This window comes from Micropterus dolomieu, linkage group LG22 (assembly GCF_021292245.1).
Source record: "Micropterus dolomieu isolate WLL.071019.BEF.003 ecotype Adirondacks linkage group LG22, ASM2129224v1, whole genome shotgun sequence".
NCBI classification, from domain to species: domain Eukaryota; kingdom Metazoa; phylum Chordata; class Actinopteri; order Centrarchiformes; family Centrarchidae; genus Micropterus; species Micropterus dolomieu.
The window spans coordinates 34764165-34782484 of record NC_060171.1 but is presented as its reverse complement, the minus strand read 5'-3'; the positions used below and the strand labels follow the sequence as shown (position 1 = coordinate 34782484).

The 18320-nt window shown below is 40.6% G+C and overlaps 1 protein-coding gene across 1 annotated transcript in view; it reads left to right on the top strand.

Annotated features, from left to right (window-relative positions):
• Positions 1-18320, top strand: part of lrp5 (low density lipoprotein receptor-related protein 5) — a 110722-nt gene that overhangs the window by 74440 nt on the left and 17962 nt on the right. The window contains exons 12-15 of the mRNA XM_046036359.1: positions 12988-13204; positions 13324-13477; positions 14355-14490; positions 15017-15261. Of these exons, the coding sequence (XP_045892315.1) occupies positions 12988-13204; positions 13324-13477; positions 14355-14490; positions 15017-15261 (752 nt within the window). The remainder of the gene's footprint in view (positions 1-12987; positions 13205-13323; positions 13478-14354; positions 14491-15016; positions 15262-18320) is intronic.

The window sequence follows — 18320 nt, the reverse complement described above, 5'->3', positions numbered from 1 at the left end:
TGAAATCCAGTTCCTGAAACTTAAGATGGACCCCCCCAACAAGTTCAGCGTAGGGAAGCTATACAGAAGGAGTCGCTACCAGGGGGCCGGACCTCCCCCTGCCTTTGTGGATGGTTGACCCAACTAGTCATACATGAGCAGCAGAAACAAGCACACAAGACGCCGACCATTTTCTACCTAGAAAATAACCGTTACATGAAGATCGATAGCAGCACTGTGACAGCTGGGTGGCTCAGCAGTTAGCACAGACAGCAGCCTCACAGCACGCAGCCCTGAACCATATCATATTGTTTCCTGTGTTGAGAATGGGACAGTGTGGATCGATTACATTTTCATACAAATTGGAATGTTGTTGAAATTGATCGTTTTTTTTGGACATCGTCCTCTGAGTGGCTCTGTGCTGCCCTGATGCTTTATTCCCTGTGAGGGCATTGTAAGCGGATTTGAGACTGCTTTGTGAATGGTGGAGCCTCTCTTTAAAACACTGGCAGTGGTAATGATGGAGCAGGCATTCAAGGACAGGCAAACAGACACAAATCAGCTCCAACTCGCTGACTAAGTTGTCTGTTCACTGGTTTGACCAGCCAACTGGAGATGCTTGATGAATATGTCAAGCTTATACATGTTTCTTATTTAACCTTCAATTCTATTCTACTTCATTCTCCTCCTTATTTACTGTTTACTCACAACTTGAATCGGCTCACCTTGCTTTTCCCTTCAGTTCCATGTGGAGGAGGCCTGTTAATGACGGAGCCTATCAAAATGATTGAAACCAACATGGTACTGAATGACATCTGCACTGGTGTGTTTACTGTTCACTGTTGCTTTACCTGGTCCTTGCATGTAAAATATCTTGTAACGTAATAGCAGTTAACAACTCTGTCTGTGTTTCTCTGCAAAATGCTAAAATGGGCGGCGTTAGTATACCTGGGTGGCCCGTCCAAGTAAAGTCTAAACACTGCATGTTCATACCATGTGTGCATTATTATTATTATTATTATTATTATTATTATTATTATTATATACATTGCAGTAAAATATGTTCATTCCAAGGTTGCAGTTTTTTCTCACCCTGAAGCAGTTCTGAAACTTTTAATATTGATATCTGCCAATTAATTAATTAGTTAATCCTGTTTTTCCAACATAATTTTCTACATTCCAATTTCCATCATAATTTAACCCTAACCCTAACCCTACATAATTCAGTGCACATGCAGCCTAATGTATGACTATATTTTAATTAGTAATTGATGATGGCTTGGAGGTTTGGACAGAATTTGGACAGCATGACCAAAAACCAAAGCTTGATTGTAGTTTTCAACCAAGAGCAGCACTTAAAGGACCAGTACGTAAGATTTAGGGGGTTCTATTGGCAGAATATGGCAGAAATTGAATATAATTCATAAGAATGTCTTCATCATCATATAATCACCAGAAAATAAGAACATCAATTTTATTTTTATAGCACACTTAAAAAAACAAGGTTGGCCATGGTACTTTGCAGGTTAAAAATACAACAATAAAACAGTAATTACACGGTAAAAGTACAGCAATAAAACATTAGAACATACAGTATAATATATAGTGATATTAAAATCGCCAGGGATAATAACTGACTTAACTCGAAGGAAATGCCAAAGAAAAGAGACGTGTTTTTAACAGTGATTTTAAGTGTTCGAGAGTTTATATCTACAGAGGGAGCAAGTCCTCTTCCACAGAGTCAGCCCTGTTTGCACTGCCATGTTTCTACAGTAGCCCAGAATGGACAAACCAAATACTGGCTTAGAGAGGGCCTTTCGTGTCTTTCGTGAGTTTCACAGCCACTCTAGGTTTTCCTACAGGCTTGGAAGGGTAGGGTGAGGCCAGGGGTATTCAGTTGTTTGCGACTTTATCGCTAGATGCCACTAAAGCCTACACGCTGGTCCTTTAAGAGGCCTGGGCCAAGATGACCATTTTCTAAAACTCCTGTCAGGGTGAATAATCTTTGTAAAATTGCTAGCTTCTGTTTATTTGTTCACTTGCGTGCAATGATGTGGTTAAAGAATTTTTACAGGTCACTCACCTGGAGCACACTAATTTTAAATAAAATATATAGCAATGAGTCAGTCATTTCTATGGAGCCTGGGAAGAAAATACAGGCAGCATATTCATTTGGCTCATCTGGAGATAAATCCTTAAGAACCCTGAAGCTAAGTTTTAATGAACTGGATGGCATCCACAGTATCATCAAAGTAACACCCCATTATCCTGTAAAATGTGTTTAAGGGATCTCAAATATAACAGCCAAAACCTTAAGTATATCTATATAGCTCAGTCTAAGATAAAAATAATTCAAGACCAGACTAATGATGGTATCGATTATCCGATATCCTAATCAAGAAGAAGAATATTCAATCGAGAGCATTCATTTCTAAAATGTGCCTACACGTTTTTTTTTCCAACGTGACACCTTCTTGGAAGGTTACTAGTCTCCATGTCCTATATTATCTTATGATAAACTCCATACCTATAGTTGTAGTGGTTAGTGAATTGGTCGGCCGATTAATCCAGCCGATATCTGGCATCCGATATATCATCCTAAATGACAGCAGATCTAATCAAACAACTTTACTGGCTAGAGTTAAATATATATACTGTACTTATACTGTAGAGAATAATGCAGCTGCATCACTTCTGACAAACTGTACCCCACTCTCTCTTAAACACCAGTCACGGTCTGAAATCTACAGCAACCAAGTGCAGTATTTTCCATACATTTATTTATTTGTGGCAGCCTGCCAACACTGACTGCCACGTATTGATTTTCGATTTTTTTTTACTATTTCAAATTGGTAAAATTGTGTTTGATTGTAGAGCTGCGAGCAACGCATATATTCGCTCAGCACCTCCTCTGACACAACTAAAATTTGCAGGGTGTTTTGTATGGGAGTGCACTATATAATAGATTAAAGATAGTGTTCACCCCCTGAACATGACACATGTTATCATATAACACTGTAGTATCACACACCATACTCCATCATAATCATTTCATATACTGTTCAATATCAAATCTGTAATCATCAACCTGAAAGTTCAGAGGTTTGGAGTTTTTCCTTGTGGTGACATGATGACTGATTGATTGCGCCACTGAAACTGCAGTCAACCCAGGGTTTTCCAATCCAGACATGAGCATGTTCACATAAAAGAGGTAGCGTTAACATGGACAAGTCCACTGGCAGCAGAGCAGCATATTTTACAAACCAAGAGCTAACCGTAATATTAGACAAATAGACAACGTTTAAGTAACACAGCTGCAGCTGACACAGGCAGGAAGACAGAAAATCGCTGACAGTGTGATTGCCTAAGTTAACAGGCGTAACCTGATGTGTTGATTTGATGTTTTCTTATGGAATATGTCAATTAGCCTTATTCTTTCAGCTTGGATGTGTGTCGGCATTTCCACATTAAAAGACTCGGGCGCTGAATAAGTAAGTAAGTAGAAAAATCCATTCATGCCATAAAAGGTGCTCCAATAGTGGTCGAAAGACTGAATCTCAACATTTAGGCTGCTTAAAACTCTCCTGCGCCAACATCGTAGAAGGTGGGGTCTCTATAATAGGCTACAAGATAGCTACTAACCTAAAATAAATATTAAACTTAATTCCAATATATGCTCATAATATTCAGCCTCACATAAAAAAATTAAACCCATTTATTTTAACGGCTGTGACAGGCTGTGTGAAACAGACTTGGGAGCAAATAAAAAATATAAAACACATTTCAAAGCGGTAAGTAAGCTTACTGTAAAAACTTACAATAATTAGTAGCTTACAAGGCTTTTCAATCAGTCTCTGATGATATCACTATACAAAAGTTTCTCTGCATAACCGCAGCAAACATAAAAGCAGCCTCTAAACCAGTCTGTGGGATCTCCTATGGATTGTGATGTGATTTTCCAAGAGAGCTGATTGTTCAGTAGTCGGTGTTTTTATGGAGTTGATCTCCAGAGCAGGTTAGCCATTCAGCATAAGTTACCATGGCGATTTACCCTGTTAAGAAGTGAACCACCGTCGTGGTACTGAAAACCCAGGGTTAACCCTGAAGTTATCTGGATAAGCTCAAATCCTGCTTCGTGGACAGGCCCCAGCTCTCAGGTTAGAGAAATAACAGAAACACCTGTTGTTGCTCAGAGTTTCCACAGTGTCCTGCCAGCTCTTCTCCCTGTTTCGTCCCTCCTGCTTCCCTTTCCCAGTCTCTCTGCTGTATGTTCTCCCTCATCCCTGTCACCGCAAAATAACAGTAGCTGCATGTCTCATTTCCTCTGGGAGCTTAGCCTTTGGCCCACATCTGTGTGTGCGTGTGTGTTGTGGCTGATCTTATGTATCCCATTAGAATGGTAATATTGTGGTCTGATGTAAGCACTGTTGTGGTGCACAAGCAACAGCAGCTACTTGCCCACAGCACAGTGTGTTTGTTTCTGCTGTCCCATGTGAAGGAGACACACAATAGATTGTCAACTTATTTTCTATACAAGCTACTTAAAATTAACTTAAATTTTATTACTAATAACAAAACTAACAGAAGACATTGGTATCTTATCTACTTTTTAAAAATTTTATTAAAATTTTTTTCACTTTTACACTGAACAAAATATATAAATAAATAAATGCAGCACTTTTGTTTTTGCTCCCATTCATCATGAGCTGAACTCAAAGATCTAAGACTTTCTCTATGTACACAAAAGGCCTGTTTCTCTCAAATATTGTTCACAAATCTGTCAACAATCTGTGTTAGTGAGCACTTCTCCTTTGCCGAGGTAATCCATCCACCTCACAGGTGTGGCATATCAAGATGCTGATCAGACAGCATGGGGATTGCACAGGTGTGCCTTAGGCTGGCCACAATAAAAAGGCCACTCCAAAATGTGCAGGGACTGCCTTCACCTTAGCCGGTCCAATGGCCAGTGTTGGGCAAGTTACTCAGAAATTGTAATATATTAGTTACTTATTACTCCTTTAAAAAGTAATATTACTTTACTTATTACTGGGTGATAAAAGTAACTAGTACTTGTTACGTTACTATATTACTTTCCAGTGTTTCCCACAGAATTGGAGCTGTGGAAAGAACGCCTCTCTCCCTCGTTCTCCATTCTTTCTTTAGTGTTCGGCTGTTAGCGGACATGAACTACAAAGTCCGGTGCCGCTGAGCTGCCGCACAGTCGTGGATTTACGTCAAGGATGGTGCGTTCAGTAACGAGTAACGCAGCGTTACTTGCCTTAGTAACTAGTAATAATATTACCTTTTTAGAAAAGTGATTAGTTACACTACTTAGTTACTGGGAAAAGTAATATTATTACAGTAATGCATACTGCCCAACACTGACAATGGCATCAATAATATTTGTAATTTTAGAATTGAAATTATCAACAAAAGGTCGGCACGGTGGTGCGGTGGATAGCACTGTCGCCTCACAGCAAGAAGGTCGTGGGTTCAAATCCTGGTTACCCCGGCCTTTCTGTGTGGAGTTTGCATGTTCTCCCCGTGTCTGCGTGGGTTCTCTCCGGGTGCTCCGACTTCCTCCCACCGTCCAAAAAAAACCCATGCAGGCTAGGTTGATTGGTTACCCTAAATTGTCCTTAGGTGTGAGCGTGAGTGGTTGTTCGTCTATGTGTGGCCCTGCGATGGACTGGCGACCTGTCCAGGGTGTACCCCGCCTTGCGCCCGATGTCAGCTGGGATTGGCTCCAGCCCCCCCACGACCCTGTACGCAGGATAAGCGGTTGACGATGGATGGATGGATGGATGGAAATTATCAACAAGCTCATTGACTGAGACCCGTGAGAGGGTGGGTGTGGAAGAGAAACCTGAATAAATATTTTACTGGTGTTTTCAGTGATATGCTGTTTTGTGATTACTTCTGTTTGAACATTCGTGTGTGCAGAGATAGCACTCTCAAAGAAAACACAGGAATGATACGAGAGAGCAACAATAACTACACAGTCAAAGTCAATAAAGTTAGTAATACTAGTATTATACTATTTCTACTACTTCTACATTCACTTGCAGGCTTGCAGTCTTTTCATACTCCAAACTGTTGACAGTTGACTGCTATTTATATGTCAGGGGGTAGTGTTTGTGTGTGGGGGTGGGGTGGGGTGGGGGTTGAGTGACATAGTCTTGTAATTCTGGGCCATGTGTCCTAGGGAACGTCATAGATTTTTCAGTTTTTTTATGATCAAGCACAGCCACAGCCAAAAACAGCTGGAACTCAGTGGTGGCTGCTGCCAACCGCTTCTCTTCTTGGATGACTTGAGTGTATCATCCATCACACATTGGTTAGTCTCAGGTTGCACATTCCTGAGACTCCCATTATGAAACACCCACACACATAAGTAAACACTGACAGGGTGTCTTTACGTTCTCTGTTTGCTTATGTAGGAAACAGATAGCACTGAGTGTTTGTGGTTGTGTGTCATGAATGTGTGTGTTCTGACCACAGACCAGCAGAGTTTAGGATTACAGTCAGGTAATTAATATCTTACGAGCTGATGGCTAATGGAATAAATTGGGGGGGTGGGAATGAGGGTAGAAAAATTCCTGATGTGTCATATAATATGCATACTTAATGTATTTCTTTCATTTAATATATTCAACAATTTATTAAGTCTATTTTCAATGTGTTCTACTGGATTAATCATCTAAAGCGTAATTGTCCTGTGTGTGAATGTCTCAGGCTAACTGTATTTTTTAGTAACATACAAGTACCATAGAATGGCAGCAGCTATATTTGAAGTGCTCAATGGGAACCGTTTAAGTGACTGAAACACTGTCCTGCAAATGTTTCACAGTAAAAGCCTTGTTAGGAAATTACTAGAGGGCTTTTAGTTTGAAATGAGTATAAGTGTTGAGTTTGTATAAACAGCGTAATTCAGTAACAAAACTAAAAATGTTAAGCAGGAGGGGATCAGGAAGCAAGGAGGCTTCATGCTGAAATATGACTAAATGTATCCAGTCAGAGGGAAATAAAGGCCTGTCTTAAATATAAGCCTAAAATCACTGACATAAATCATTAAGAAAAAATGCAAAACATTCTCTGGTTGCAGCATCTCGTGTGTGAGGGTTTGCTGCTCTTATCTGTTTTATATAATTTCAAAGTGAATACCTTTGGGTTTTGGACTGTTAGTTAAAAACCTCACTTTGGGCTCAGGGAAATTGCAATGGCCATTTTCTTACTGTTTTATTATTTTTTTTATAGACCAAACAACTAAGCAATAATGAAAATAATCTTTAGATGCAACACTAGGTGCAGTTCTCTATAAGCCTCCCAGAGATTGATGTTATGTATTTATTTATTACTCAGGTGATCCTGTGCCTTAGAATTCAAGGAATAGTTAATGACAGATGGGAGTTTTGTGGACACACACAAGAAGTCAGAGATTTCAGTGAAGGTTTTGGGGTTGTATGTGAACACCGTGCGACTTTCCTGTGTGTTTCATTATGTTTGTTAGAGAATATCCATGTGTGTGTGAGCGTATGTGAACTGTCCTGTGACGGTCTGACTTCTCCCTGCGTTCCCGATGAGACCTTTGTTCATATTCTGTTTGCTCTCTTTCTGTCTTTTTGTCCTTTTTCCCCCATGTCCATCAAGAAATGAGACATTCTCACACCCAAAATGAAAAAAGACTGGGAGACAAACACTCCCAGCGCATAATTCTTCCTGAAAAGGCCAGTGGAGAGAAAGAACAAGCAAGAGAGGAGAGGGCAGAGAAAGGGAGTCTCCCTGACATCTTTTCACTGGGATGGCCATGTCTAATTGTGTCACAGTGATAAATGAATAGTTTTTTGTGGAGGGGTCAGGAACCTCCCTTGGATCAGAGGCCCATCAAAGTGGATTTTCTCTGTTTGCCCACCGATAGCTGGGTACACTGCTGCTTATCACAACAACACTTATTCTTATTCTGCATTTTTTGTTGTTGCAGATGTTATTTTCTGGCTCATTGCAACACAAGAATGTGAGTTGCAGAGTTAATATTAAATCTCTAGTCATATGTTCTCTAGTCATATGTTCTCCTCTTAAACTTCTCGTTTTGGTATACTCACTTTTTCCTTTGTTCTTCTTCTTCTGTCTTTTTTCTTCTTTTGTACTGTGTCAATGCTCAGACTAACAAACAATGTAAACACTTCTAAATGAAGATGGTTTGAAACTGTTTTTACTAGGTACACCCAGCTGTTGTATCATGTACTCTTTTAACCAAGGGCGTCACTTTGTGTTGAAAAGTGGTGGGGACATAAGGGCTCAGATTAGTAAGTAGTATTAAGAGACACTTAGCTTGCGAGATATCAGTGGTACTTGATATTAGGTTTATGAGAATGAGACAAAAGATCTTTAAACTGTGTTTTAAAGATATCATCAATACCAACATGAGTGGGGGGTCTGGGGGAGGTTTGATCTTTAAACACTTAATTTCTTGCATTCTGGTGTAAGTTTCTGCACCGATTTGTGGTGTTTTTATTTATGGAAAAGGAAACACAAAATTCAGGTATTATGTGACATTTCAACATAAACAAATGTAATAGAATCTAATGCAGTGCAGCTCTCAGGTATTTTGTGTAGCTTTCAGATCTGTTTCTCCTGTAAATCAAACTCAATCAATCAAACACACTTTACTTCTAAAGCACATTTAAAACAACCAGGTTGACCAAAGTGCTGTACATTGACATGAAGCAATAAATAGAGAAAATACAATACCAGACAAACATAAAGTTCTCATGCCAGATTAAAAGCCAAGGAATAAAAATGTGTTTTAAGTCGCAATTTCAAAACCGGAAGGCTTGGTGCCAGTCTGACATGAAGAGGCAATTCATTCCACAGTCTCGGGGCTGTGACTGAGAAAGCTCAGTCCTGCTCGAGCCGTGTTTTAGGGACAACGAGAAGAGAATGGTTCGCAGAACTTAATGACCTTGAAGGAGCATGTGGCTTCAACAGATCAGTGATATAGACTGGAGCTAGTCCATGAAGGGCTTTAAAAACAAACAATAGTAAAATCAATCCTAAAATTAACTGGGAGCCAGTGAAGAGAGGCAAGAACAGGGGGGATGTGATCTCGCTTACAAGTTCCAGTAAGGAGACGAGCGGCAGCATTTTGAACCAGTTGTAGTCGAGAGAGGGAGGCCTGGCTAACACCTACATACAGAGCATTACAATAGTCAAGGCGTGTTGTGATAAATGTATATATCACCCTCTCAAAGTCTGTGAGGGATAAAAAGGGCTTAAGCTTAGTAAGAAGCCTAAGTTAAAAGAAACTTGCTTTCACAACAGAATTGATCTGCTTCTCCATTTTAAAATCACAATCCATTTTAACTCCCAGGTTTGTTACAACAGACTTAACATAAGGTTGCAAAGTGCCCAGGTCTATTTGTGAGACATCAGAGGTGCCACTGGGTCTAAAAACCATGACCTCAGTTTTACTCTCGTTAAAGTTTAAAAAATTTAAGGCCATCCAGGCTTTAATATCATTAAAACAGCCAACCAATCTTGTTAAGGGACTACTATCTTTTCTTTTGATGGGCAGGTAGATTTGCGAATCATCTGCGTAGAGATGGAAGCTGATGTAATGTCTTTTTAAGATAGATCCAAGGGGACGCAAATAGAATTGGCCCGAGAATCGAACCCTGGGGAACTCCACACACTCCACAACTACACATGAAGGTGAAATAGAGCCACCAAAACTGACTCTAAAATCTGTCTGACAAGTATGACCTAAACCATTCTAAGGCAGTGCCCTTAATCCCCATGCCATGCTCAAGGCGAGAAATAAGGATGATGTGGTCAACTGTGTCAAATGCTGCTGTAAGATCTAAAAGCATAAGAATTGCATAATCTCCAGAGTCAGTTGAGATTAAAAGATAATTAAAAACTCTTAAAAGTGCGGATTCAGTGCTATGAAATGTCGTAAAACCAGATTGGAACACCTCAGGAACAACATGTGTATCTAGAACTGCCTTCTCTAAAATCGTCGAGATTAGGGATAGGGCGATAGTTTCAAAGTGCAGATGTGTCCAAATTTGTTTTTTTTTTTTTGAGTGGCAGCACCACTGCTTGTTTAAAATAGGCTGGTACAGAACCTGAATTAAGGCTGCTATTTATAATTTCTTGGATGTTAGGTCCAATAGTGTCCCACACCTCTTTAAAAAGGCGAGAAGAGACAATATCATTTGGACAAACTGAGGGTTTCAAACGTGGGACAATATTTTTGAGAGCAGAAATGGATACAGACTCAAATCGGTTGAAAACAGCTGCACACTCTATAGAAATGGAGGGGTCAAAAGGCGGAAGTGAGATGCTTGCTCTAATTGAGGCAATCTTATCCTCAAAAAAATGGAGAAATTTTTCATAGGTCTCAGAGGATGCTACATAATAGATGGATTGGGGAGTATTAAGAACAGAGTTAATTGTTTTATAAAGAACATGAGATTTGTGGCAATTATTTGAAATAAAATCTGGGAGATACTTGGTCTTCTCAGCTTTAACAGTTCTCTGATAATTGTGCAAACTTTCTCTAAGAATATCATAAGAAACCTGCAGATGATCTTTTTTTCCATTTGCGCAATCAACTTGTAATATCATCCCTGCTGAGGCAACATATATGTAAGCATGATTTAGTTTTTTCTCCTCTTTTGTCATGTTCACAGGGAGAAAACGGAAAACCTGGCCAAAAAGAAACTGTGTCCAGATGTTGTTTAAGTTGTTGATTGGTGCATGCACGTTTTGGGGTTATTTTATAATCAGTAGCTTATTTGTATTGGCTTAAGTTACTTTTTTTGGATAATGCACATTAGTTTCTTCTATTTTTTTATTTGTTATTTAACTGCAAGCTATATTTCAGAACACCAATTTGTTGTTTGTCCATTTTCAACTTAAACAGCAGATGCAACGTTACAACGTAATCTACTGGAAATGTGCACTTACAGGCATTTGATTGGCAAATGCAGTGTGGTGCTAGATGATTGCAATGCTCAGCCAGAGCCACCTGCGCAGTGTCAGTCTAAACAGGGTTGTATACCCTCCGGTGCTCGTTCTGCATGACCTAGGCTGCAATGAGAAAGAAAAGAGCTGGATTATTTCAGAAATTGGCCTGTGATTTGAAACAAGTAGCCTGTTAGCATCTTAATCCTGGCTCACTCACACCAATAGATTCCATCAGCTGCAGGCTTGCTATATACTGCACTAAAATATTTCCAAGCATTCAGTTTTAATGTATCTGTTTCTCATACACACAGTGTCGCAAACTGTCCAATAGAATTCCTCCCATTTGTGAAATCTCTGGCATGGCACACTGAAGAACTTAAGGCAGCGCGTGACAGATACACACACAAACACACACTGTCTATTTCAGGCAACGCCAGTCCAGTAATAGCACAGGCGGTGAGGAGGAGGGCTGGACACAAGTTCTAATTGCAGCCTTGTCAATTGCAGCTTTCACTTTCCACACAACATGCACACACACACACACACACACACACACACACACATACACAAACACTGCAAGGAATTTGTTGGCAGGGTTGCCTGTATCATTTTTCAGTTGCCTAGTAATAGATGTGACTGATATGCGCGCACACACACACACACACACACAAATATGGGCAGAACAGAGAGACAGGTTGTGAGAAATTACATTTGTGTGTGTCAGTGTTGTGATTCACTGTGTTTTGCCTGTTCATCACTGTAATATACAGTAAGATCATCACTGGCTGATGGATTTGTGCATTAGAGTGGGGCAAAGGAAAAATACCTTTAAGGTATGTGGTCAACTAAGTTGAGCAGTTAGACTACAGACAGACAGCTTTGTCTGTAGCCAACACAGAGAGCAGGCAGAAGCTGCACCCAGAGAATAAACACTATGGTCTTTAGCCTCGGGGCCTGTTTAATACTGCTATTCGGTGCCCATCCCTAAATATTCACTCTTATTCACTGCGTTTCAGGCTTTTGCGATGTGTTAATTGCACATGTTCCAGTGTTTGCCCCAGGATTTTTTTCAGGGTGGGTGGTCGCCCCTTTGAAACTACTAGTGACGTGGAGCGGGTGTGTTACGAATATGTGGTGTCATCATAGACGCGGTGCACTAAATGTTAGCATTTTTGCATTGTTGTTTCTAACAGAATATCTGACTCCGCCCACACAGCCACAAAGCCTACAGCGAGTTTGTGTCCTGTATCTGCCAACGTGGTGGCGCTTCTGAGAGTGTGTTGAAGAGATGTGCACTTGCATGACATCTTTGATATGACTGCAAGTTTGTATGTGTGTCTGCATGTGCGGGTGTGTGTGTGTGTGTGTGTGTGTGTGTGTGTGTGTGTCTGTGGGTGGAGACGTACAACCCCGCCCTCGCTGAAACACGAACAGAAAGGACAGCATGTAAACACCAAAACATAGCAGCATAGTTTTTCTGTATGTTTGGCTTAAGTGCGGTAAACAAAAAAGCTTCTAATGCAAGGGCACATGATCATGTTTTGATTCAGACTGTACACAAACAGGAGGGGCTATTTACAAACATTCCGTTATCAATGTGTTTGTGGGAGAGAGAGAGGGAGAGAGCCAGAGGAGGTGCTGAGCAGATATATGCGCTGCTCGCAGCTCTACAATCAAATACGGTTTTACCCATACCCAAAATCAATACTTCAGTACACTACAAAAACAAATATTACTGGGACCACTACAGACAATTGCAGATTAATATATAACATATATAACACGCTAATATCCAGAAATTTACATTATAGACACGAACACTCCCTATCAATTTTATAATTTAGTTGTAGCTTGAAACAAACAATGTAGGTTTTGAAGAAGAAGATATACTTTATTAATCCTGCAAGGGGAAATTCAGTGTTATATTTTACCATAGCTGGCACTTCTTTTGACTGTAAGGCCATAAAAATTAGTTTTTAACACGCACTATTCAAGCTCTAAACATTTTCCTGTCTCCTCTGTCTGTTCCTGCCTTAGGTGATCAATGTGGATGGCAGTAACAGACAGACTCTGCTAGAGGACAAGCTGCCTCATATCTTTGGTTTTACTCTGCTGGGTGATTACATCTACTGGACTGACTGGCAAAGACGCAGCATTGAGAGGGTACACAAAGCCACGGCTGTACGAGAGATCATCATCGATCAGCTGCCAGATTTAATGGGGCTAAAGGCCACTAAAGTCACAGAGACACATGGTAAGGAGGACAGGAGATTTCTTAACAGCAGTAGGACATGCTGAGCAAAAATAAGTAAAAGATGTGAAATGCAATTTGAAAGAAATGGTAAGACTTTCCCTCCTTTAATCTGTGTGCAGGTACAAATGGCTGTGCGGTGGACAATGGCGGATGCAGCCATCTGTGTTTCTGGTGTCGGCAGGCTGTCAGCTGTGCCTGTCCCATGGGGATGGAGCTCCTCTCAGACCTGCAGACCTGTGTAGTGCCTGAGGCCTTCTTGCTTTTTACCAACAGGTACGCATACCTTTCAACCTGTAATAGAGCTAAAAAAGACCTATTCCACTGTTTCTGTTACCTGCTGCCAGTACAAATTATATTCACACTCTCCAAATACATACAAAAAATAGAACGAGTACAAGGATACCAAAACATCTGAATGATTACCATTTCCTGCTTCCTAGATAAGGCTCCTACCTCTTTGCGGGGCTGTAGCCTATACTATTTGAGCCAAAGTCTGTGTAGAAATTGGGCCATATTTAAACAATCTATAGCACATGGTCTAAAGTCCATTTAGGGCGTGTCTAGCTCCACTTTTGCTAATTAAACAGTGCAAAGTAAGGCGCAAGGCACAAAAGGGTAGTCTCTTAATTAATCATAGGTGTGTTTTGGGAGTAAGATGAATTAAACCAATCATGTGTCATCTCCCATTCCATTTTACAGCCTGCCGTATTGCTATTATCAAGGTGGATGAATGGCGCTGCATTATTATACACTATGATGAACTTGATGAAGATGATGAAATTGCATTTTTCTATGCTCCCATCACATTTCAAACTTTTCTAAAAACAAAAAACTTTACTGCTTGAAGTTTTATTATAGCTAACTCTCACTATGAACAACAGCATGACGAATATTGAATGGCCACTGTTTTTGTTTCTTTAAGTCTTTCATTGTCTCAGTCTTGACTTAGTTTCATGCCTGTTTCAACTCGGTATCGATGCGATCTTAAACCTGCATGAGCTTGGGCTTGTCTTGTTACAGCCCTGCCCTTTTCTGACTCTGAACAGGAACAAATGAATGACTTAATGTTGGTAAGGTCCTAACTTGCATTGAATTTTGCAAAAATGAAAGCAGCTCTTTAAAAACATTGTCTCATGTTTTTTTCCCTCAGGGACAACATCAGGAGTATATCTTTGGGTACCAACAGCAATGATGTAGCCATTCCTCTGACAGGAGTTAAAGAGGCCTCTGCTCTCGACTTTGATGTGTCTGAAAGGAGAATCTACTGGACAGACATACAGGCCAAGGTGGGCTGGGCTGTAGAAATTTATTGAAGTTTGAGTTAGAATCTAAGTTGTGTCAGATCAAGTTGCTAATTTCATGACATGACACAAATGCCAAAAATCGATTTAACATAATACGACATAATAAATTTATGAACCGCAGAAGTGTAATGCAGTACTAGGACCAGTGTAATGTTTGTAGCCCATCACCCAGACACTAGCTGATATTAGTGGAGTGGCGCACCGAACTACAGCACTAACCAGTGAGACCAACTGACACACTGCAGCACTTTACTAAACTCCCAGCCAAAACTTGTCGGGTGAAGAAAATACCTTAACACAAAGTCCAGTTTAAAAGATATATCTACTTGCACAGCTTTTTAGATTAACAGTGGCTATCCCCAGTACTAACGTTGCAGCAGAGACTGTTCTCCTACTAAAGATGGAACGTTAATAACAACACAGCAGAAGAAATTGGGAGTTGAAAGGAAATTCTTTCTTTCTGTTTCCTCTCACTCACTCCCCTCTAATTCCTTTCTCTTTCTCTCAGACAATCAGCAGAGCATATATGAATGGCAGCTCTGTAGAACATGTCATAGAGTTTGGACTTGACTACCCAGAGGGCATGGCAGTTGACTGGATGGGTCATAACATCTACTGGGCTGATACGGGCACAAACCGCATCGAGGTGGCCCAGCTGGATGGCCAGTATCGGCAGGTTCTGGTCTGTAAGGATCTTGACAACCCGCGCTCACTTGACAACCCGCGATCACTAGCACTGGACCCCGCTAATGGGTAAGAATAGGAACAAGGTCATTAAAACAAAATTGCTAAATTGTGCACAATTTACAGCCTTGTCATTTGACTTCCCTCATATTTTTTTTCATTCTCTTAATGTTCAACTTTCAGCATTGTGTGTGAAGAACAGTATATGGGATAACAAATCTGTGTTCATAAGAACAGTTCGTATGATTCACTGTCAGAAGCCTGTATTATGCTGGAGGTCCACGACTTTCAAGGGTTTAAGATGGCGCTAGTGATTTTATGTAGCATGTCTCTCCACTGTGTCTGAGGTAGCGAGAGTGTAGCCAGCCAGCTAGCCTCAGCCTGTCCTGTCTCGTAATGCCACTTTGTACCTCAAGATGCCATAGTGAGTGACTGTATTGTCCAGTCTGGCCTAAGTCAAACAACACCGAGGTGGTTTTCTTGCCAGGGTTGGCTCCTGACACCCCAGGGCTGACCTCCCTTTCACTGCTGTCCCACTTCACACCTGTCCTGAACCCGTTGTGTCTACGTTGTTCACAAACTGGCCTCCATCGGTCTCAGATGCTGTGTTTGATCCTGGTCTGGCTGCCCTTGTCCCACAACCAGCTCGGGTTCTGGTGCCCATTCCGTTGCTGTTGCCATGCCAGCATTCCCCCTGGGTGCCCCCCACAGGTCTGAAAACCTTCTCCTTTGGGCAGTCCAAAGCTCCAGTCCTAGAGTTGTAAACACAACGCTCCCAGTCAGGGGTGAGCAGTCAGTTGACAATTTTTGATAGAGATTGTGATCTAAGGTGTCCACAATCTACTTAGAGAATATCGTAAAGATTGCAGTATTTAATGTCTTCTTACTTCTGTTTCCAAACTTCACATAACCTCATTAACTAGCTGATCCTTGCTGCGTCAACAAACCAATAGAGCGGTGTAGCTTCTTCAAGATGGCTATACTGATTGAACGAAATTACTTTACATGACTCTTCCTTGGGTGAAGTATTCACACGTGTTATTTTATAATTAGGTTATCCTTTGAAGTAAAAAGATTGCAATTTGGATTGTGATTAAATAGATCTCCCGACTAGGCAGAGTCAGCGAGCAATGCAACCGCTAGCTGTATGGCCAACTGAGCTAACTAGCTACAGTAAGCAGTCACTCTTGTGATATGTTGCACCCTGTTTGTATGGAGTATGAATTCCACAGGTGGCCAATTCTTACATATTGCACCTTAAGTTCCTGTGCCAGGGTGTCAAATTCCCTAGTATTAAAGAATATTCTTAGGGGGCTTAATTGATATAACAAGGAAAGGTAAGACAGGTTTTGCTTGGAGTCATTAGCTATCCCCACAAGTGTTCACTGACCTTCCAGCTTTAGTTATTTCTCACACATAACTGTCCTTGTAAGAGAGACAACAGATAGACTGATGAGGTAGAGACAGTAGCTCAGGCGTCAGGCTAGCAGATATTGGTGTTCTCTGGGAATCTTACAGGGTTGAGTCTTACAAGAATGTTTACAAGAACTTACTGACGCCACAGATAAGAGTATAACTCGTGGATATTAATAGATTCCAATATGATGAAGCATTGAAGTCTTAACATCAGATAGATTTGTTTGTTCTAGGATAAGGCCAAGATGACCCAATAGGGAAACCTACAGGAACTAGAGAAGGAAGAGAGCGGGGAGAAGAGTGAAACTAAATAAGTTTAGACTAAAGGCGTTCCCACTCCCCAGCCTACTCCTGGCTAATGTCTGGTTGTTGGAGAGTAAAATTGAGGAAGTAAGACTAAGGCTCGCTCAGCAACGCGACAGCAGAAACTGCTGTGCCCTCATCTTCACAGAGACCTGGCTGCATAGCAGCGTACCTGAGGAAGCTGTCACACTTCTTATTCCGCGCAGACAGGACACTAGAGTCCGTTAAGACGAGGGGAGGAGGACTGTGTATCATAAATAAATGGTGCTCAAACGCAGCTAAAGTGCATGGACAATGTTTACCAGATGTGGAATTTTTAATGTTGAGATTTGGGCCATACTGTCTGCCCAGAGAATTCTTCAGTGTTTTTGCTGTTGCTGTTTACATTCCTCCAGATGCAAATTCAAAAAATGTACTACAGGAACTGTTTGAGGTCATCAGCAGTCACATGACAAAACAACTTGATGGTGTTTTTATTGTTGCCATCATATAATCAAACAAATCTCAGAACAGTTTTACCTAAATTCCACCAGCATGTCCACATCCCCACCAGAAGAACAAACACGCTGGAGCACGTCTACATCAATATTCCTGGCAGCTACAAAGCCCTGCTCCGTCCCCATTTGGTTTATCAGTTTATCAGTTTTCTGCTTCTTCAGCCCACTTACACCCAGCTGATTAAAAGGGTCAAGCCAACAATTAAAACAGTGAAAAGTGTGGACAGATGAGACATTTAATAAAACATTTTATTATAATACATTTAAATATAACACACTATAGCTTTTTTGGGTGTGTTTGTACTTTGATAAGATAAAATGAATCAAGGACGTCACTTTGTGTTGAGAAGTGGTGGGACATAAGGGTTCAGATTAGGGGTGTGACGATACACTTAGCTCACATGCACGATTCACAATATTGGGTTCACGAGAACAAGACAAGACGACATTTTAACACTATTTGATGAAATATTCAATGCTGAAATATACAAACGGTGGTCTGGGGGTCCTTCTCTATCTCCTGCATTCTGGAGACATTTCCTGCACCAATTTATAGTAGAATTGTCTTTATTTATATAAAGTGATTCAAGTGACAATTCAAACTGAATATAATGCAGCACTCAGCAGCTTGTCTTTTTAGTTTAAACCTTTTTGAAAAATGCACATTTGTTTCTTTTATCTTTAAATTGCATTACACGTTTTCTTATTGTGCAAATAAACCTTTCTCAAAGTATTTTCATTTGTTTTTTACATTTCTTGTTGCAGAACATAACAAATGCTTTAAAAAAAGTGGTGGAGACATGTCCCCAGTATCCCCAGCGTAAATTACACCTATGAAATTAATATATTATTTGTGCTCTAAGAACTCTTAAGGGGTGAAATCAAAAATACAAACAAATTGTTTGGTATGAG